The following is a 23,785-nucleotide window of genomic DNA, read 5'->3' on the forward strand; positions in this document are numbered from 1 at the left end:
ACGGAGCTCTACATCAAGATTCAGCCCTTCGACAGATGAGATGACAGACAAGGACATTCCTAAAGTCCGGTGCCCTGAGCTGTAGTGATGCAGATTACCTAGCAGCTTGGCCCATAATTTAGTACTACGTTACTATGAGCTTATAGGCTAGTAAGTTTTTTGCCTTTTCTGATTTCTTAGTAGTCAAAACAATAAAATATATTAGCTTAAACGGGATATCGTTTATGTTATGGTAGCAGGCCCGTAGGCTGAAACTTAAATAATAAAAAAAAAAATTGGAAACCATTCGTCACATGTTCATATTTTACCCAAACAGGTAATTCTAAGCCCTCATTCCGCGGTAAAGTAGACTTTTTCAGTTGACGTTTTCCTACGTTATTTTACCTACTGAACAAGAATTTAAAGTAATATTTATTCGGACGACTGTATTTAACCCCCAGGGGCCATTACTAAACACGGCGAAATACATTGGACGCCCCAATTCCCAGTGGATGTCGTATCCCCGGTTACGTTCCTTGCAGTCCGTGCGGAACTATTCTTTAGAATTACCATGCAAGAAACGTAACCGCGGATACGACATCCACTAGGGATTGGGGCTCCAATGTATTTCGCTGTGTTTAGTACTGGCCTCTGGGGGTTAATTACAGTCGTCCGAATAAATATTACTTTAAATTCTTGTTCAGTAAGTAAAATAACGTAGGAAAACGTCAACTGCCATAGTCTACTTTACCGCGGAATGAGGGCTTAGAATTACCTCGTCTTCTGTACGTAATCAAGATATATTATGCTAATTAGGATGCTAGATGTGCCTTTTACTCTTGCAATAGGGTAAATGGCCGAACGGCAACATAGAGACCACCTCTCTCGGAACGCGACCACTTCACTTAAAAGCGCTTGAATTATGACATTCTTTCGTAATTTAGGAGAAAACACTTACTTCGAGAGGAATGTAGAGGCCTTGGTGTGCTGCCAGGATGGGCCACAGCTCCTTAATGCTCATGCCAGCGAATTCAAGTAGTACTTATATGGTCATTTAACTTCGCTACAGGGTAAATGACCGAGCGGCGACATGCTTCATTTTGGTAATATTAAACTTAATCTTGGTCCATGTAATATATAGCGGAAATACATTATTTTATATAGCAGTATCCATGGTCTATATAAGAAGAAAAAGAAGGACTTGGTTGGTGCTGCTGTTAATTTTGATATCCTTTTATGTTACGAAACTCGTGTCTTATTTCTTGTTTTATTTGCAACACATTTCGGAACTGTTGATTCCAGGGTTTAAAAAGCCCATTTCACTCACGTGCAATGCTATTCCAAGGGTCCGTGATATTGCACTGTATATTAGAGAGGTTGCTTGCTTACTAAAATGGCAGCATTTAAGGAAGCTGACTCCAAGGCTTGTTTCATTTTCGTTGGTAACTAAAATTCTCATAACACTAAATGGCTGAACCCAGTTAATGCCACAGATAATCATGGTGTTCTGCTCTAGCTTTTCCACCATTTTGGTTTGTGAGCAGTTAATAAATGAACCCTTGCACCAATCTAGCAACTGTCTTCGCCTTATATTCACACTTGTTACAGGGATTGCATATTGTGGAATAGGTTCTCCAGGGGTTCATCTGATCATTAATTGTTTAAGGTTAATGTGGAGTTGGATCAGGTTGTTCTTGAGGTTAGTTTTTCAAGAAAGTCACACTTGAAATCCCAGGCCGTTTGGAATGATATTCACCATCATCTTATTGAGCTCGGGTAGAGTGATATTTACAGAATTCTGATTATTATTGAGTAATAGAAATGTTTACCGTAAAATTATTATAAAGAGGAGGTTCTAAAGTCCTCGTTTTGTTGTAAAGGTAAGCCATAGTTTAATGCTGCATCTAGCCTGCCATGGAAAACAAGAAGCTTGTTTATGGAGGAATAGTCTATTGATTTGTTTATGGCACAGTATGGTAAGTCTGCCATGCTTTCTAGAATCTGAGGTGTGTTCAATAGCCTATAGGTCTAGAGAAGTAAAAAAAAAAAAAGATAATTGCTATTTTCAGAAGATTAGTTGGATTTGCAAGTTGTTGTTCTGTTTGAAGGAAAGGAAACAGTGCTTTATTACCTAAAGGATTCAGTGCCTGGGCTTTTGCCCTAAATATCATCCATCCATCCATCCCCCTGAATATAGGCTGATTTCAGTTACCTTTGCTTTATCTGAGGTTTTTGAGAAGCTGCTTCAAGAGCGTTTCATAGTTTTGTTGAAGATAATAACCTAACTTTCAGAGGCCTTGGTGCTTGATGTACTCTTATCAGTATGTACTGTCTTGCAGAGTGCTCGTGATGAGAGTGCAGAGGCATCCTTGGTCTGTCTAGATTTAGTGCAGCCCTTTGAATGTATGAATAATGAAGCACTTATGTATGAGTTAAAAGTTATTGGAAGTTGGTGGACCATTTATTAATGTGCAATGTACAATTTTAAATGTCAGTGACTCGTAAGATTTTAGGCATAATTTTGATAAGGAATTGACTTTTGAGGTTATATGTAATATTGGTTCTTCGGTTTTACAATTGAGGTTTTATGTAATATTGATTCCTCTGTTTCACAAAAAATGGTTATCTTTCTGGATTGTATTTTGATGAAACAGTCGTATATAAGTGTTTCAACTTTCATCTTCTTTGTCTAGGGTAATGTTCTCTGACTTTTACCTACAACTCTTAGATAGATTTATGCCATCAATCAAGTTAAAGTTTACTTTAACTGTTAAAGTTTACTTGTGGAATAGACGTAAAGTTAGTTCATCATATTTGTTGCATAAGTATACTAAAATGACAAACATCCTCTGTACTCCTCTTTACCTGACCCAGTTATATTTGCTCTCAACACTATACTCTGTTTTTTTCCATCTGTCCATCCGCCTGTGGTGTTTTCGCATGGTAACACTGCGTCCTGGGCTTTAAATAGTTACGCTATGTGTAAGTTTTAGGTAAATAAAAGGATATATGGGTGTACATTTGCAACTGAAAAGTGTTTTAATAATTTACAGTATGCTAATTACGCCGTTAATATTCGAAATAAGGTTATTATTATTGGTGAATGTAAGCTGAATGTAACTATCTACAGCCCGGGACGCAGTGTTACCATACGCAAACACCTCACGCTGGTGGACAGATGGAAAAAAACAGACTATAGGCAAGCTGCTGCTGCTGCAGATAGTGTAGGATTTTGTGGCATCAGGAGTAATACTGTACTATTCAGTTTGCTAGGAGTTTTGTCTTGGCTACAGCTAAAATGTGGAATAGTTTGCTTATACAGTTTTGGAATATCTGATCTCCAAGTGTTTAAGCAAGGAGCAACTTATTCCTGCTGTCTGCTTGCATCTGAATATTAGGTATATTAATTTTATGATTTACGCCTCATATATATATTTATTTATCCCCTTTCCCCATAAATTGTCTCTATCTGCAGGTTAATTTTCCTAAGGAGCCTTCGTTGGTCTCTATAAGAGTTTTTCGGATGAAAATGTACAAAAAAAGAGGGGTGAGTGGGAGGAAATCCTTCGTGCTTTTTATTGTTTGTGTATATTTCTCTTGGTCAACATGGATATGACCAAGAAAAGTTGACTAAAGGTCCTGTAATGGGGTTAGTTCCATCAGTGCACCTCACATGATGCACTGTAGTCGATACTTGAGGCTCTTTGCAACGTCCCTTCGGCCCCTAGCTGCAATCTCTTACATTTCTTTTTCTGTACCTTCGTTCGTATTCTCTTTCTTCCATCTGAGTTTCTACCACCGGTGACAGTTGTTTCACAGTGCAACTGAGGTTTTCCTCCTGTTACACCTTTCAAACCTTGCTGCCAATTGCCCTTTCAGCGCTGAATGACCTCATCAAAGGTCCCAGCACTTGGACTAGGACCTAAATTCTGTTTTCCTTAACAAAAACGTGTAAAAGATATACCAGTGTTTAGCCACTTTGCCATTGGTGTTACTGTAACCATCATAGGGTAGGCAGGCTGAAATCGAGCAGAGTTTGTTATGTTATTTCGTTCATTGTGAGGTTAATGATCCATGTGAAGCAACCATTGCACCTTTGTCGAGCCCATTCGAGAACATTCCTGTCAGCGTTCCCGTCAGCGCGATCATCCGCTGACTATTGACGTTATTGTGTTGCCCACTCGGTCTAGCCACAGACATATCCACAGGGAACTCACCAGAGTACAGACGCTGTTCACCAAGAATGGCGTGTTAATTTTTTTCATAGTTTTGATTATATTTATATATATATATATATATATATATATATATATATATATATATATATATTTCATTTATAGTTTTGTATTTCTCATTTCACTTCAGCTATTGTTGATTGTAAGGCATTTTTCGGTTTTTTATTTGAATCTTAGTATATATATTAGACAGATAGATAAATTATATATAGACCGTGTCCCTCCATCATAGTATGCACCTGATGTTTGTATTGATCTTTTAACACCTCTTGTAACTTATTCTACGTATTGTTTTGAAAACCAGTGCATTTTACGCACAATATTGCCGTTTTATATCGAGATGACCTCACGGGTTTCGTAGTATCAAAAAAGATGTCTATGAAGATGGTGGATCCGCTTAGAACGAATTATTAGTGAACACTCGACCTTGTATTGCTTTTTAGTTTTGTATGACGAATTATTACATAGAAATGTATAAATTATTAAAAAGAAATCGGCCTATGATGAGTTATATCGTAGAAGTATAGAAATTATTGCAGAGAAGTAGACCTCTGAGGAATTATATCAGAGAAACAGAAATTATCATCTAGAAATCAAAATTAGATATACGATCGCTGTATTTGAGAGAGGAATGTTCTTCGACAAAAAAAACCAATGAAGGAAAAGATAGCGTGACGATAATTAGGATGATTCCTCCTCCACCTCCTCCTCCTCCTCCTCCTCGAGACACCATCATTAGGTCAGCGGAGGCCACCGTAATGTATGCATGGCATGCATCATAACATTACGTCTTCTTATTATGAGGACGTTATGGATTTTTACTCGCACCCTGCCTTAATATCTTGGGAAGGAAGTAACTGCAGTGGCTGTGAGAGAGAGAGAGAGAGAGAGAGAGAGAGATCCGAGAGAGAGAGGAGAGAGAGAGAGAGAGAGCGAGAGAGAGAGAGAGAGAGAGAGAGAGAGAGAAACGCCTATTTTGAAGGTATCTTGAAAGCAATTTAACCGCAAATAACTGAAAATCACCTCACCTGCTTTATTCTAGTATCCGATGTTATAATTTTGACTGTCATAGTGCCCAATACAAGCTTGGTTAGTGAGATTCCTATAAGTACCAACCAGGAACATGCTACCATTATTGATATAACACGATCCAAATGGCTACTGTTTCACCAGACACTTTTACAAAGCGATATGTCTTGGTATCTTTACAAAGCGGGATGTCTTCGTATCTGCACATAGAATTAAAAGAGTAAGTCAAAGGATAACAAATGTATTACAATAAACACTACACATACTAATAGCTGGTTGCAGTAAGCCAGTAAATTAAGAAAGAGGAACAGGGAAAAGCAAAATAATGTTACTTGTGCCAGCAAGCTTTTGAATATCAACATCCTTAAGAATCAGGATAATTGTTCTGCGATTATTCCATGAAGGGAAAGAAAGACTGTTGGTAATAATCAACTGGATAAAGTGTTCTGCGAAGAGAGTACTACCACACACTAACTCGATAGACGATGGTCAAAGAGTCCCTCATGGCCCAGCATTTCGTTTTCTGACAATGGCCACTTGCCATAATTTCTAGAAAATTATTGGGACCGTAAGGCCCCATTCAGACTAATTTACCCAGAGGTAATGGTCCTAACACTTTACTAACTTTCCATACAAGTACTGGCGGCATGTGAAAAAGAAAAAAAATCTGAAGTGTATGATAACATGACAAATATTAATGAGATATCACACGAAAACGTTTTCTGACACCCAAAAACAACTTGTTACCAGGGATTTTACCACTTGTTGAGAAGAAAACTCATGTATTGCATGATGGGGATCGTGACATCATCATAATGCAGTGTGTCACTTCATTCACACCAGTTAGGATACGTTCGCTACTGGATGCAAATTTCGGTGGTCAGAATGACGCTGACAATTGTTTTGGCGTAATGTCAGCTATAGGTTCCTGTTGTGTGTGGGTATTTGCCGGATAAGTAATTTTTTTTTTTAATTTATTTATTTTTTTTTATTAACCATTTAGATAAGTATACTGCCCGAGAACATAGGTATTATCCCTATAAGAAATATTTTATATTTGTTCTCATCTTTGCTATGGGGGATATTTTGTAGAAGATGAAAGAGAATATCAGGAAATATATTTGAGATAAGGAGGAATTTATAAGTTCTGATGAGTTTTATTATCATGTACACAAGTATACATCATACATACATCATGTAGTATATATTGTTCTGACTCACATTGGGATGGAACCCCGGTCTCTCAAATATATATATATATATATATATATATATATATATATATATATATATATATATATATATATATTATATATGTATGTATGTATGTGCTATATACTATATAATAATAATATATATATATATATATATATATATATAATATATACGTATATATATATATCATATATATATATATAAATATATTTATATATATATATTATATAATATTAATATATAATTTTATATATATATTATTATTATATCTATACTATATATATACTATATATATAGATAATATTAATATATATATATATATTTATATACAGTATATATATATATATTATTATATATATGTTTTTTTTTAAAAATTACTGTGAATCACCTCACGCAATAAAACTAAACCCCGGTCATTTCTAACCCAGTTAACCCATTGTTTTTCGCAACTACGGTTGCCAATTCGCCGTTTTCCGTCGCGTGTCTTGTAAAAGGCCTCACCGCTGCTGTCGCCCAGACCCGCTGTGGCTCATACATACCTTCCAGTCACTGGCGGGACCAGCGAAAAGACACATACACGTGTCCCTTGTTGTAGTTTTCCTCCACTAGCGCCACGGTAAACGATGTATTTTCTTCCCCCTTTCTTTTTGTACATGTTCGTTTTACGGAAGACTATGGTTTTGAGTGATTTATTTAACCTAAATCTGGATTCTGTTTGTTGCACATATTTGTAAGTGTTTGTATTAGTAAATATCTCTACATCATGTGTTGACAGGTATTTGTCAGTGTTTGATGAGTATTTGTGTATTAGAGCTCTACATCATGTGTTTACAAGTATTTGTAAGTGTTTAGTAAGTGTTTCTTTATCAGGAAAGATTTGTACATCATGTGTCTACTACAACGTGAGGTGTCTTAAGTTAAGTTTGGGACATTTGGTAAATTTAATGCCCTGATATTTGCACTATTTGCTTCGATTGCCAAGGTACGAAATAGTGATATTCCTTATCAAGTGCCGCGCTGCCCTAATTGTTTACGCTTACGTCATAGGGAAGCAGACTTCAGAAAAAAATAAGAGTTGGTAATTGGTATTTGATTTGATCAAATTGTTATATTCAGTGGAATCGCAAAGCAAAAAAAAAAAATACAATACAAAATGACCAAGATTGTTTAGAACATTGGTGGACAAATGTTTTCATAACTGCTGAGGTAGACTACTTTGATTGGAGATGGTCATCATCAAAACAACGATCCTATAGAGTTACTAATTAGCTGTAGTCGTTGCCATTACATGGCGTGTTCGTGTAGTGAAGTTCGTGCGTATGTACACGCAACATTCTGAGAAGCGTGAACGTGTGAGATCATTAAGGCCGAGGAATTCTGGCGAAAGAATGTCAAGAGAATAGTGACCCTTGACCTAATGAATGATAAAGTCTGTGTGTGTGTGTGTGTGTGTTTTTTTTTTTTATAGATGTTACCCATTTCCGTTGTCTTGAATTTTGTTATAAGTCATCTGCACTACATCACATTTCTGTCCAGTTTATGAGCATTGCTTCGGAAAGAGGCTTAACTACGTTAGATGGGTATGGGTCTCGCCATACGAAGAACATTCTAGAAGTGTGCATACTCACGCACATTATATATATATATATATATATATATATATATATATATATATATATATATATATATATACGTGCAGGCTTCCACTTATAGAACGGGCAATAACCACAGTCGCAGCATTGCAGTGTTGTAGGTTGTGTTTTCTGTTTTATTTCAATTATCCTGGGATACCTGGAAACGCATAATGTCTGATACGGTTTTTTTAATATGTTTTTGATAGGGTGAACCCCACCTTACTCAGTTAACCCCTCTTCAAAAGCAATGATCATAAACTATACTCTGTTTTTTTTTCATCTGTCCATCCGCCTGTGGTGTTTTTGTATGGTAACACTGAGTCCCGGGCTTTAGATAGTTACATTCAGCTTACATTCAACGATTATAACAATATCCTATTTCGAATATTAACGGTGTAATTCGCATACAGTAAATTATTAAAACACTTTTCAGTTACAAATGTACACCCAGATATCCTTTTATTTACCTAAAACTTACAAATAGCGTAACTATCTAAAGCCCGGGACGCAGTGTTACCATACAAAAACACCACAGGCGGATGGACAGATGAAAGAAAAACAGAGTATAGATGAAAGTACGATGCTGATAACTTATAAAAAGGACTCAAGTTCGTAACGAATGTTTTGCACTTGAGAACGCTTTTGGAATTATGGTAAAAAGTCTTGTCTGTACCATTTGCTAATAAATGGTCTAATGATAGCGTGCGTCGCTCGAATTCAAGACATTACTTCCTTGCATGCTCCCAAATGGAGACCAGCTCACACATAATTAGAAGAATGTGTTCAATATATTGACAAAGGTGGTTCATTGTCAGTCTTAGACCAACAATGATATGTATATATATATATATATATATATATATATATATATATATATATATATATATATATATATATATGCATGCATGCACTTGTTGGTCTAAGACTTGACATTGGATCACCGTGTCAATATATTGCTTTGGTCTTCATTTTGGAGCACGCGAGGGAGCGGTGTCTTGAATTCTAGTATAATGCACGCTATCATTAGTCCGGTTATAGTTTAAAGAAGCTTTGTCAAGTTCATACAAAACACGCATTACTGCTTTTAGGAAGAGAAAAATAAATGTTCCCTCTTTCGACGTCAGTGCACCGATTAAACTCTGAGGAACTGCCTGAGGAATGTGGTGTATTATCGATGTTTTACTTCCCACTGGGAGGCACTGTTCGGTGTTATGGTCATACTCTAAGTCTCCCTTCCTGGTCCATGATTATGGCTTAGTAAGTCATGCTGTGTTCTCTTTTTCTCAAGTCAGTTGGCACTAGTCACGCTACTGAGTGTTAGTTGGTAATGATCCCAATTTTTTTTTTTTTGCGCCTTTCAATACCGTGCGTGCCCTCTGTTCGTTACTGAATTAGGGACATTTACCTGCTTGAGGGACGGTCGTCTTGAGCCTGATGTTCTGTCATCACTTTTACCGGGTGTTCCTGTTTGCATGAAGTAGGAGCAGCACTGGTAGTGACGGTATCATCAATAATGCACTGCAATTGCTATACAGTCATGCTAAAAATAGCACTGGGTAGATGAAAATACCTCTGCAAAAACATGCAACAACCTTTGCAGTAAATAGTCTTTCTAAACACGATTCCTTAAATATGACACATCTTTTAAGGCTAAACTTGGCAGAGTTAATCATTATGGTATCATGGTGAGCATTTATGAAGATGAAAAGGATCCATGAACATGTATGAATCATTTTTAAAATTTTAACTTCATATCTTGTAGTATAACCGACGAGGTGGTTTCTATGGAAACAAATCAGTTCAGAATTAGATTTCCCCCCCAAAAATAAGTCATCTTGAGAAATTTGCATATCATATGACTTGTTTCATCAAATACGAATTTCAGTCATGAGATTTGCTGCCAACGCAAACTCAGACACGCCAGAAAACAACTTCCGAGTACATACGTAGTACGAGGGAATTTCTGTAGTAACTAAAATATTATTAATAATTATAGTAGGAACAACGCTTTTCCATAGTCCTTTCGAATAAATGAGTTTCGTGTGGCCTCTAAAAGAGCGTACACCATATGTCTTGTGAAAACCTGATTGTATGAAAGGTTGAAAACGTTTGCGCTAAGTTGCTACGTGTTGAAACAAATTTTCTTGTGTACATCATTTTAAGATTGCAGTTTGAAATCTACATGGCATCTCTTTTCATCATAACTGCGGTCATGGCTCTGAGGAGAAAAGCTATGCTAATACTTGTTCTACCATTTGTGTGCCTTCTACGCTACTTTGGTAAATACCCACTGTCATTACCGGCATGCCATCAGAATAATTTTCAAGGAAGACGAAATGTGAATAAATAAAAATATCGTGTGACAGGGAAGATATTGTATAAAGACCGTTCTGATCTAAAGTGCAGTAGGAAGCAAAGGATGGTTCAGGATTTCTCATAACAGGATAATTCAGTCGCCGTCCAGGAATTCTTCATTCCTTAAAAGGAAAATTCCCAGCACAAGGCTTAGATTTTATATTCCATTCCATTCCTGAACAAGAAAATGTTGTGTTAACATCCATGTGACTGCCATTACCTGCCTGTTTAGTATTTTTTTTTATTGACTAACAAAATGGTATAGCCAAAATTGAATAATGTATTTTAATTATATATTCATGAAGTGGCCTTATATGTCTGTGCTAAATTTATCTTGACTGCATAACTGACAGGTACAATCCATATTGCAGGTTACAGGGTACCAAAGTTGAGGGTGTATATTCGATAAAGTAAATAATACATGACCTAGTCCCCTAGTAATTCCGTATGGGGTAGTACCATCAGTGTACCTCACGTGGTGCACTGTAAATATTACTAAAGTGTCTTTGTAGCATTTCTTTTAGGCCTTAGCTGTATCCACTTTTTAGCCTCATACTTATCTCCATTATTACTTCATTTCTTCAGTTATGATGATCAACACCTCTAAATATTACTTCCTAGTGCAACTATGAGGTTTTCCCTTCAGATTTAGCGTATTCTTTATTTCCTGGATCCATATCTTGCTGTTCAACCATTCCAACGCCCTCTTGTCACTGTCTTAAGAGCTGGTAGTGGTTTAATGTGACTTTTCTTAGCAACATTCACTTCAGGGTGTGATGTCCCTGCCCACACAAGTTAGGGTAGAAAAGACTCTTTAGCCTTAGCAGGCAACTCTTAGGAAAGGACACTGCAATCAAACCAGTGGGTAGAAGTGACTCTTTAATCTTGGCATACAAACCTTTTTCTCCAACCTTGGACTGTACCATAGCCATTGTACCGGCCTTACATGGTTGAATTCCCTTGCCTGAGGGTACACTCAGGCCGTTGTCCTCTTTGCGTTTTCTTTCCTGTTTTTTTACGTGTGTAGAACAGGCTTATGAGAGAGCAAAAGTTGCTTGATGGGTCATCAATAAAGTGCCTTCGTCTTTACCTAATCTTTTCCTTCTTCTGACTTTTATTTTTAAATCCATCATGACTGTCCTCCCCCGGTTGTTGTGGCAAACCTGTCGGATTTCTTCTGCCTTACAAGGTGTGCCGACCCCATCTTTTATACTAGTTGTTCCCGGCGGTTTTATTTATTTATTTATTTATTTTAATGCTGCTTTCGATTAGGAAACATATAAACTTAAGAATCTTGGATTGGGTTGATATATTTTAGGAACTTCAAGATTTCCTTACAGGTAGGCAGCAGCGAGTTGCTGAGGACGGGATCTTTAGTGAAACAAGACCTGTTGTGTCTAGAGTTCCACAGGGCAGTGTTCTTGGTCCGTTGTTATTTTCAGGGTATACAAGTGATATGGTTGTTGACCTGGAAAACAAGATTGTTCAGTGTGCCGAGGATGCAAGACTTGTGGGTCAGAAGTCTCCACTTCTGAGGAATGAAGCTGTTCACAGCCTCAGTCGGGACATGGACCTGACCAGGGAATGGTGTAGTGACTGTAGTCGGTGGGGTATGAGTTGAATTTCAGTAAAACGAAGACTATTGATTAGCAGATCTCGTACAAATTTCCCACCCAGTCTTCCACTTTAGGTGGGTGGAACTTTGCTGATTGAGTCTGAAGTTGAACTAGTCTAGGTGTAACATTTGAGAAACATCAAATGCAAGTTTCAGCAAATGCCGCACGGAAGTTAAGTATTGTTCTTAAGGCCTCATATATTTATAACTGATAAAATCACTGCAACCTGCTTTAGGTTATTTGTACTTCCTTTCCTCTGGAATACGTTCTCCTGTGTGGATGTCTGCCTCAGCCAGAGATTTATCTTTTTTAGATAGAGTGGTTCGTGGTGGTAGGTTTTCGTTTCCTAATAGTAGTATTTGTGACTTTGACCATCGACGGATGGCCTCTATAGTTTGTCACTTTTTCATAAGTTGTAAGTCAACAGAGATCTTTCCGCGTTCACAATTGAGCCCCGATCCCCTTTAGCTGCCGAGAGCAACCAGATTCGCTGAGCAGCAGCACCAATATGCAGCAAATGTGCCTTTCTGTCGAACTTCTCAGTTCCAGAGGTCCTTTATTCCTAACACCGTTGGACTGTGGAACAGCATCCTAGAGCAGTGTTGTCCAAACATTTTCGCCTATTGTACCCTTTATTACCTTCTACTGTTACGTCGGCGCCCCCCCCCCCCCCCCGACCCCACCCCTCGCCCACCATGGCTGACCAAACCCAGTTTTATTTAGGATAATCATGCAAATAGTATATTAATTATGAAAAGACTGCACCATAGGAGTGTTGGTCAATAAATTCAAATTTACTACACAAATAAAAATTATGATTTAATAACAAAATGCTTGAAAATTACTTACACAACTTAATGTGAGATGTGAGCCTGATGTTCACTGATGGGATGTTTCTGTTGTGTGTGTGTGTGTGTGTTCCTTGTCTGTTCACGTACCCTCATGATCTATGTTGCGTACTCCCAGGGGTACGCGGACCCCAGTTTGGACAACACTGTCCTAGAGGATGTCATGCAGCTGGAACGCCAGAAGTTCAAGCGAAAATGCAATGCATTACTATCCTAATACTATTCTTCTTGCATTTTAATACGTTTTTTATCTATTTATTAATCTATTTTTTCTTTAATAAGTGGGATCTCTTCTTTTCTTATTTCCCTTTACTTCCTCTTACAACAGCAACAACAACAACAACAACAACAATAATAATAATAATAATAATAATAATAATAATAATAATAATAATAATAATAATAATGAATGATCGAAAGTACCCGAGTGATTGGCTTACCAATGTATATTGCATAAATCAATAGTCGTTTACTGATTGGGCGAATTAACTTGAATTTGTTTGACCCATACCCAATTGTCCTTCTTGTGCAATACATAGTATATACGAAAGCTCCGTTGCTTTAGTTTAGACATCAACACTTAATACTACGAACTGAAGTGTTCGTTACGATAGTAATTAATATTTATCACGGCAGTATAATTTCAGTAGTGCAGTGACATGTTGCTGTTCAGAAGAGGACATCAGTTGTTCAAGTTTTTCATTATTATTTTTCGAGGGACCCGAATTTGCATTCCACTTCTCTCATGAAGTTTTATGGTTCTCTAGTTTATTGGGTTATTCCTTACAGTCAACTTCTCGAATGTTGCGTCTATGCGCAAACGCTTGGATTTCGGTATGTGAAGTAAAAGTTACTTCGTAGGATTGCAAGCTTTGCCATACCTCATTGATTCTCTGTATGCGCCGCTGCATTCATACATGCCTGATAATAAGTATTCTGGTCTGTTTTCTCCCAAAACCTTGCATTAATCTCCCTGTATTCTAGGCCAAGGTCTATAGAATATACCTTGTTCTAGGCTGTACCGGTAACTGCACGATTTGGCTAACGGCGTAGCCGTAATGCGGAGCCCATCAGGAAATTGGATGCAATGAATTCTTTATGCTCGGGTATCGATTTCCATCCGGTTCTTACCGGTGATAAATAAAAATAAGGTAGCTGTTCTATGCTATGCGTTGAAGGTGCTACAGATTGATACTTTATTATGCCAACTTTAAGTGGCATACCTTTACTTTCGAATTATTGCGGGTGTCAGTAGGGTTGCTATTTCCGGTGTTTATAGCGTCACGAATAATTTGCAATCTGTGCTTAGTTGTCAGGTTAATTTTATATTTTTTAATTATCAACCAAAAATTTGACAATCTTCATATAAAATTGCATTATACGCATATATTGACACAGATAGAGAGAGAGAGAGAGAGAGAGAGAGAGAGAGAGAGAGAGAGAGAGAGAGAGAGAGAGAGAGAGAGAGACTAATTATTCAAGTTTTGCCTCTCACTGAATCAGGCGAATAACAATGCTATGTTGTAATCCACTCCACAGGAAATTATGGTGGTGCTGTTCCCTCCAACGGAAGACCTTCCACACGATGCAGCCTAAACCCACCATCCAGTCCTGGAGTCCTTGGAGGAAAGGCTGGCCACGATTACTATGGAGTATGTGCGTCTCCTTGTACATTCTTGGTCTAAGCGTCGCATGCATAGCTCTCGTTTTGGTGAGGCCAATAACAGCGGCCGGGTCCCTTGCCTCAGACACCTACACCATCTCCGGACCATTGTATCAAGGGAATGTTTTCAGCGGGGCTACGAAAGGAGATCGCCTCAAAACAATCAGGTTGAACCAAGGTAAAGTACACACACATACAAATATTTAAACAGACATATGTAGCATTACATTAGTGTACTGTAAGAAATGTAAATACTGCATTAAATAAATCTTGGTAGATATTTGTAATTATATCATGTAACTGTTGTCTAGGTTTAAGTGAATTTCTGATATGCTAGCTACAATTTTGTTATGAGCCTTACAGGATTTAGCCAAGTTTTGTTGGAAATACAAAATTCATTATAGCAGCAAAACAGTGGTACTAAACGTATGTAAATATTTTTTAGTAAGAGCCTTTCCATAATATCGGTGTAGATATAAGAAATAAGAATAGAAATATCAAACTAGCACCTAACTTTTGTATATTACTGTTGTCACTAACCACATGCAAAATTAAGGTTGAGGCTCATTTGATACTGAAAGCTAGACAAAATCATCCCGGTATATTTTGAAGTACAGAGGTATTTATAGACAATAATCATTAAAACATTTCTCATGAAAGTAAACCTTCAGGTAAGAGGTAATCACATAAAGTAAAAATGATTTACACTCTTGTTGAGGCATTTATTCTGATTACAAGTTCATTATGCTGCGTGGATTCTTTGCCAGGAAGTATGTCAGTGATAAGCTATACGCATCAGATCACTGAATAACAGTGAGGGTAGAGTACAAAAGTAGAAAGGAGAAAGATGAATATAAAAGCAAATATAGTTAATAGGGTAGACACTTTGTGTTTTTTTTTTTACCTGTATCCAGAGTACTGACACAGTTATCATGTAACCGACTTTAAAATATGTTTTTAACCAAAAAAGACTGACAGGGAACAGTACTCTTAGTCAAAAAAAACCTGGACAGAGTTTAATCCATCAATTAAAATTACTTTTATGTGATTCCAGGCAGAGATGGTGCAGTTCAACATCAGGCCATGACCTGCACAAGAGCCTGTCACCAGACTCCAGGATGCCATACATTTGTTATCAGGGGAGATGAGTGTTACTTGACCTCATTTGATGCCTGTAAAAATGCTGGGAGAAGATTTCTTCTGGAATGGGAAGGTAGGAATACTTAATTGGAAACCTGTGGAGTACCTTAGAGAACAAATTCTGATTAACTATACTCGGTTTTTTTCCATCTGTCCACCCGCCTGTGGTGTTTTCGTATGGTAACACTGCGTCCAGGGATTTAGATAGTTACATTCAGCAATAATAACAATATCCTATTTCGAATATTAACGGTGTAATTCACATACAGTAAATTATTAAAACACTTTTCGGTTGCAAATGTACACCCAGATATCCTTTTATTTACCTAAAACTTACACATAGCGTACCTATCCAAAGCCCAGGAAGCAGTGTTACCATACACAAACACCACAGGCGGGTGGACAGATGGAAAAAAAAACGAGTATAGTGTGTCATGCAATAAATAAGCATTTTAGACAAACACTGCATACAAGTTGGTTTGGTTTCTTTTTGGATATCACTTTTAGAGGTGTACTGTATTCAGTATAATTTTTACTCTTCTCTCTTTTTTTTTTTTTTTTTTTTTTTTAAGAATAAGTTCATAGGTGTAAGTCACATCAGAATGTAAAAATTCAAGTCATAGATCTGGTTATTTTATGATTTGTATCATTTGGGTACCAATGGAGTTTTCAGTTCGTGGAGTTATTCAAAACTGGTAGATCTTAATAGTGGATTTAACCCCTAACCACCTTGAGTCCTGTGAGAATTAATAAATTTTATATGTACTATATTGTATTCACTTTAAACTATGGGATCTATACAGTATAGGCAAATCAGACTGGGTTAATTCATTATATGACCTTGCCACTATTGCTTTGGTATTTGAAACTGTAGTGTTCACCTCTCCCTTGGATGTCTTCAATAGAATTTTCATGTGTTCTATTAAGTTTTATTCGTGCCATCAACACAGGACCTCCTTGAAACCTTTCCTATCTCTTTTTATGTTTTCGTCATCATATCATGTTTAGTCTGTGAATGTTAAGTAAATTGAGATTGCATAGTTATTATTTCTTTCTTCTGTTGCATGCAAAGTCACAGAATGCTCTCTGTACTCTTTCACAGATTCTTATTACTCACCAAGTTCTTATTTATTGGTTGGGTTCACAACTTCCCCACTCCCCTTTTTGTTGTTGCTTGCCTTTAGGTTTTGATTATGAGAGATATTTCTCTTCAGCTTTTGCCTAAAGACATACCCATACACAATTCATAATTACTTGACCAATATCACTTCAAGCACCTTTATAAAATGCCCGTTTTGAAATTGTCTTGCATGAGGATGTATGTCTTCTTAACTCTGAAATGTTCCATATAGAAACTAGTTAATGAACAAAATAACCTAAAAAAATATGGAATATTTTCCAATTCTTTATGAACTCGATTATTTCAAATGATGGATATTAAACTTTTAGGAAAATGAGTTGAAGTGCATGTGACAGTAATATAGTACGTAGTTGGAATGCATTGGAATGTGCCAGACTTTGTTCTTTAAACCGAGTACAAAGTATATAGTATCATGTTTTGAAAAGATAACACTACATTTTCAAATGAACATTTTTAAAAAATATAATTAAGCAATACTGTATTCTTTTTAATCAATTATGCAGGATATGCTACCTTCCCATATTGATGCAAACATTTCATTTTTGTAGGTGAATTTTCTTCAATAATTAACATTCAGTTTGGCACACATTTACCCGATTGTCCATTATAATCTTGTAAAAAAATATTTGTAATCTTGTAAAAAAAAATATATTTTTTGGGGGGGATTTTGCTTAAAACATAACCAGTCCATGAATTTTTATGCTTAATTTTATGCCTTTTTCACACCATACAGGGGCAACCACTTATGAATTAAGGGCTGGAAGTGATGACGACCTACATCAAACATGTTTGGCCCAGTGTCTTGAGACCCAGGGTTGTGGAGGATGTGGCCGGCCCCTGTGCAATGGTACTTTTTGTGATAATTGTCCATCCACCTGCTGGGATATTTATGTCCCAAAAGTAGGCTATACTATTATTTATCCCACTTTGAGTATAGTGAAAAAAGTGAAATGTGATGGAAAATGGCAGCGGTGGTGGAAAAACGGTCGAACAAGTTTATACCATTCCTTGGTCAGGAAAAGGCTTATACTCCGTGTTGTAATTCATTATAAAACAGGTATTACATTGGAGTCAGAATTCGAAAATTTTAAATACAAAAATAACACCATTTCTGTAGGAAAATTTCTCAATGGCACGGCAGGAAATGGATGGAATGCTCCTTTTGATATGAGGCTTGCATCAACACCCCCAGATTCAAGCTGTCGCAAGTTCTTCTATTCAAAAGGTAAGTTTGATTGCATACAGTTTTTACTAAGAGTTATTAACTTTTCAGCTATATTTGTCTCTTGGTATTTCTACAGAAGCAGTCCGCACGGACGGCAAGGAACGTAACCGCGGATACGACATCCACTAGGGATTGGGGCATCCAATGTATTTTGCCGTGTTTAGTACTGGCCCCTGGGGGTTAATTACAGTCGTCCGAATAAATATTACTTAAAATTCTTGTTCAGTAGGTAAAACTGGATAGAAAAACCGCAACTGCCATAGTCTAGGCCACCACGGATAAGTAACCTAGATCTACCTTGTCTCTTGATTGATGACTTCTCTAGCACCTTGAATGGGACTACTACTTTCTCTTATTGGAGTGACTTGAAATTTGGTTTTCTTGTTATTTACATGACTCCCTGTATTTCACAGTACAGTACAGTATATGTGAAGAGGCTTAATGGTCTATTCCTTGAGAGCATAGCTTGAGCATTGTTTCATTTGATCCAATAACTGAAACATTTGTTTTCCCCATCTGAGCAAAATAAATTGTTTGTGATTCAAATACTCTGGGAGTTAAAGGTAATCATATCTTCCTGGCTAGTGTAGATCTGTTAAAAGGTCCAAATATCTTCAAACTAAAACCATCCAGCATACTGGAGTCACATATCCATCACTAAATATTTATTACGAGTGTGAGCAGAACAATATATGGTATGGTAATAAAAGCCTTAAACTTCCTACAGGCATTACTGCTACAAACCTGGTGATACAAATTAACTCTGCACTTGTGAGGAAACACACACAGGAAGCCCTACTGAGCAAGGAAAAGTTAAATTAAAATTATACAAATCTTTCATTTAATTTTTGTTTAAACAGATACTCATGCGATGTTAAAGCTCTTTAGCTTTCTAATTGAAAATCTTAAAAGTTGGCAGGAGCCACCTAACATGGTTGATATTTCTGGGGTCTCTGTGCTACCCAAATTGTGCTTGTAAGGTAATAGTAAAATATGAGAAGCTTTTGCAAGAGTATGCAAAACGTAATGATTACATGAAGTGGTGCAAAGTCATAGTATTTCCTATCAAGTGCTTAGTGAGGGCCATAGGGGAAGTGTTTGTTAGAGTTTACATACCCACTGCTTACTACTGGTACAGTGGAGCTATGCCATAGCTATTGAATGTTCAATTAAAGAGTCAAAAGAAAAACTGGGAGGTATTTGAGTTTTGATTCATATTAGTATACTTGCTTTGCATGAAATTGAGTAATGTGGCATATGGTGAAGGTATTTGAGTTTTGATTCATATTAGTACTTGCTTTGCATGAAGTTGAGTAATGTGGCATATGGTGGACAAGGAGATATAATAGAGTCAGCTAATCATCTGCATCCCAGAAACTGTTGTATGTATTAAAAGTGAACCATAAACTATATAAAGCTGTGAAAACTGACTGGGTGTTAACCATTGGCCTACCTGTAAATTTCTCTGAAACTTGACCTAACAAGGACAAAGCTTTAACCATGGCAGGGATAAAGCTCTCATAACTTGCGAGGCCCATGTGTTATTTCTGTATTTCTCACAACTCTTATGAGGCTCATTAGTTGCCCTTAAATTGCCCTTCTGATATTAGTAAGTTTTAGTGGTAATAAGGCTTAAAAAGTAATATTCGTGAAGGATGTTGGTGCAAGGACTCTCCTGACTCCTGCAGGAAGCTCCTTAAAACCAGCAGATTACAGTTTAGGGGCTTAGTTGTCACCCTGTGCATTTACCCCATGAAGTTCAGTGAGGTTGTAAGTTGCAATGTTTTGATTGTATAGAGTCCTTTTATTTTCAAGATCCTTTATCAAGTTGATTATGGGCTTTAATAGCGAAGAAAATTTTTTTATTTCTGTGAGAATTGCAAGAAATCGGTAGTTAAAAGAGTACAGTCTGTAAGGACATGTCACTTCCCATGCATTAATCAAGCATAAATTGACTCGTTGGTCTCATTTAGTAACTTTATTTTGGGTACTAATGAGGCTAGATGTTCTTGCTATAGTGTGAAAGAGCTTTTCTTCTGTATAAGACCACCTAATAAACCTTAGAGGTGAAGTTTCACTGTCTGAATTTTGTGATGGAACATTCTGAAATATAGTAGACTCTAGACGCCCCAGACATGACATTAGTATAGTACCAAAGGCTTTTGATAGGAAAGACCGCTCTGGTAACCATTTCAGTTTCAAGTAGTACATAATGATTCATATATGAATCCTCTTAGATACCTTACAATACTTTGTTGAGTTAAGGTTTCATAAACAAATAATAAATGTAACAATTAATTATTAAAAACATGCCACCACAGAAATTGGTAATTTCATGAGACTTAAAAAGTGCTTTAAAATCCCTTCAGAATTGTCCTAATAATTCCTGTGTTCAACAATCAACAGTTTTCGTTCCACAGATTATATATAGCCAGTACGTGTATAAATATGGAAAACATTCATTCCACAGATTAAATGAAGCTGATATAAATGTTGGAATATATTGGGTCCATTCTTATGGGAAACAAGGTTGCTGATAAGCAGCCAAACCTGTGATCACTAGGACTAGATCATATATACCTCTTCTTGTCAGTGACTAGATCATATATACCTGTTCCTGTCAGTGATTTTTTACTATTTAATATTTTTAGTAAGTAGCAGTATAATTGTGAAATAATCTGACATTAAGTTCTCCTATATTCTCTAAAGATTAATAAAAATCTTTATGGTATATATAAAAATATACATTAAGGAAATGCTCTACTATCTAATCTTAAACATTCTTCCACAGGAGCTTGCAAAGGAAATGGTGTGGCATCATACCACACCCAACAAGCAGCAAACAGCACTAAAATACAGTATGGTTATTCATGGAAAACAGGAGATAGAAAAGTTGATGACATTTACATAATTTCAATAGAACTCTGGATCACACCACAAGAGTCTTAGTGTGCTAATGTTACTCACAGTAGAATGATTGATTGGTGCATCTTTGGATACTTGTTTCTCAACAACTAGGGCCTTAGTCAAAAGCTAGTTCAGTCACCGACACTTGGGACAAGGTATTTAACTAGTGGGGGTGAGTAAGTAAATAGTAGCCACCTTTTCTTTGGCTGCATTCCTGTTCAGATGTAATGGTTGCTCATCATGGGTGTTGAAGTTTTTGTAAAGATTTCCTTGATTGAATGGTTGACAACTTTGGCTTGTATAATTCTGATTTTGAGTGATTGTGGTTAGAATGATGGTGCCTGATAATTCTGAAAGAATGACCAGTGTAAACATCCAGGGTGCTAGATTCCTATTGCCTGTACCTTTTGATCCTTACCTTTTTTGTGCTGGTTACAGAGGTGAAGAGGATATACTGCCTGACTGGGTCAAGTGTGTGTCCAGCACAGGAGTCAAGGAGGAAGTCATCAAAGAAAGTCCTCCTGCCTTTGAGACAGTGTCCACCCATTATTCCCTTGCTCAATCTTATGAAGGTATCATGGACCAGGTGGCAGTCCACTGGAACTTTCTCTGACCAATGCTGTGGCTTGTATTTTGTCAGTTTCTTCTACCCATATCATTCCCATTTCAGTTTCTGCTTCTACCTCTGGAATGTTGATCGAGCAATCACCTGAGACAAAGGTGCTGTGGCCTCTTTGGCATCCCAGGAGATCCATTCATATATACCTTCCAAGAACACTTCATTTCTGCTGAAAGTATTACTAGGATGTTTGGACATCCCCTACAGGTGGGTGTGCACAGACTGACAAATGCCCTTGTTTTAGAATGGTTCCAAGGAGGAAGCATATTCCAAAGGTTCTTAGTGTCAGCCAGGAGGAAGCCAATTCCTAAGGTTCTTATTGCCAACCAGGAGGAAGCAAATTTCTGACGTTTGAGTTGAAGCAAGGATATTGAATTGACTCTTCCACCAGTTTGAGTTGAAGGAAAGATACTGAACCGACTGTTCCACCAATTGGCTAATCTATGGTTAATCTGGTCCTGTGTTCATATCTCCTTCTGAAGGTAGGTTATGATCAAGATCAGTTTAGGCTCTCAGAGTGGACAGTGACTTGAGGGGGCCATGCAGCTCCCAAACCTTCTTGGCAGATGTAAATGCCAGGAGGAATGCTATATTCAGGTTGAGGGTGTGGCCTAACAGGATCTGTCACTTCTTGGCTAGCAGGGAGGTATGAGAGGAAGTCAAGAGAGATGTCCATTAGTTTGGCTATCCCTTTCCTGTGAGGAGAATGCTCTCACCAGTTTCATGCCAAGTCTCAACCCAGGTACTTTGTAGACAGATGCCTCTGGAATGTGACCAGGAGACCAATTGATAAATTCTTGTGAACACTTGGAGTGCTGTTGCCAAGATGCAGAAAGGTTTGAACTGGTACTTCTGAGTTGGGAATGTGGAGACAGGTATCCTACAGGTCCATTGAGGTAATGAAATTGCCCTCTCTCTTGGACATCAGGAATGACTGGGGCATCTCCATGGAGAAGGGCTTCTGTTCCAGGATGTCATTCAGGGCCAACAGGTCTATTACTGTGTACCATCCCACAGATGCTTTCTCCATGAGAAGGAGATACTGTAAAATCTAGGGGAGTTGTCTAACACAACCTCTGCCTACAGCATCACTTCAACTGCCTTTGGCAAGGCTCTCCTCTTTAGTAAGTTTGGTCTGTAGGATGGGAATGGGACGGGTTGTGGGGGGCCAGTGGTGTTCTTGCAGGGCAGAAGGGCAGCCTGTACACCTGCTGCAAGACAGTCAATGTAATTCCTCTGCACTGTATTGCTGCCCCACTGTCCACTTGCTGGTCACAACCCCTCCCCCCTTTGTGGCAGCTTTAGGTGGGGAGGTCGTCTTGTCACTGTGATCCTCCTCTTATCTGGTCTGCTTCCTAATCTGTGGGCATGCTGAGATGATCAAAAGGACTGAAAGGCCACATCTCTGTTGGGGCCTCTGCTGAAGCTCTGTTGCCTATACCTAGGCCTTGGGGTGATGCCTTCAGCTCAAGTTGTGCTGCCTCCCCAGTTGAGTAGCTATGATGGCACTTAGCCCTGGTTGGCAGGTGACTTGAGAGGAGGAGGTGGCTAGGAGAATCGAGTGTCACTCAACTCTTTTCTTCTGACTTATATGGCTTTCTGTAGCCTCTTCGGTGGTATCCTACCCTTTCACTCACCTGCTGCTCATTATCCACTGTATTATGAAACTTCCACAACTGAACTAGATTTTGCCAACAGTACATCCATTTCATAAGTCCAAATTTTACTAGGAAAAATGCAAAATATCTTGAATTTGCAATATTTAGGCTAAGTACATGTTTCATAATTTTTTCTTCAGTCATTTAGCAGCCACATGAAATGCATATGTATATTTGTTTATTCTTATTGCTTTTTACCATGCTTAGTCACTGCATTCACATTTAAGTCAAATTTTGCAGGACTACCATACAACATAAATTAAGCCAACACTGTTATGTAATATGTCAAACTAATTCTTCCATGTAAATAATATATTACTGAAATAAAAAAAAAATAAATTCATTTAAAAGGATATAAAACATTTATTTCTTAACCTTTGAAAACTAAAATAAAATCACCATCTCTATCACATTCACTACATTACAATGATTTACTCATTTGCCTATTTCCAAGACCAAAGAATAATTATTATTACCCTTTACTATTAAAAATTAATGAAATCAATTACCTCCATTTAGAA

At 37.4% G+C, this 23,785-nt stretch overlaps 1 protein-coding gene across 2 annotated transcripts in view; it reads left to right on the forward strand.

Moving 5' to 3' along the window:
* LOC135204139 (uncharacterized) overlaps positions 1–23,562 on the forward strand; it is a 73,789-nt gene extending 50,227 nt beyond the window's left edge. Inside the window, exons 1-5 of one of the 2 annotated variants that reach the window (XM_064234147.1) lie at positions 1–150; positions 14,451–14,752; positions 15,629–15,787; positions 17,589–18,080; positions 20,872–23,562. The exon at positions 1–150 is cut by the window's left edge and continues 310 nt beyond it. In XM_064234147.1, coding sequence (XP_064090217.1) covers positions 14,497–14,752; positions 15,629–15,787; positions 17,589–18,080; positions 20,872–21,029 — 1,065 coding nt within the window. In that variant the 5' untranslated portion in view covers positions 1–150; positions 14,451–14,496 and the 3' untranslated portion in view covers positions 21,030–23,562. The remainder of the gene's footprint in view (positions 151–14,450; positions 14,753–15,628; positions 15,788–17,588; positions 18,081–20,871) is intronic. The other variant, XM_064234146.1, reaches the window with a different exon arrangement.
* Positions 23,563–23,785: the final 223 nt, after the last annotated feature.

Source organism: Macrobrachium nipponense, chromosome 44, assembly GCF_015104395.2.
Source record: "Macrobrachium nipponense isolate FS-2020 chromosome 44, ASM1510439v2, whole genome shotgun sequence".
Taxonomy (NCBI): domain Eukaryota; kingdom Metazoa; phylum Arthropoda; class Malacostraca; order Decapoda; family Palaemonidae; genus Macrobrachium; species Macrobrachium nipponense.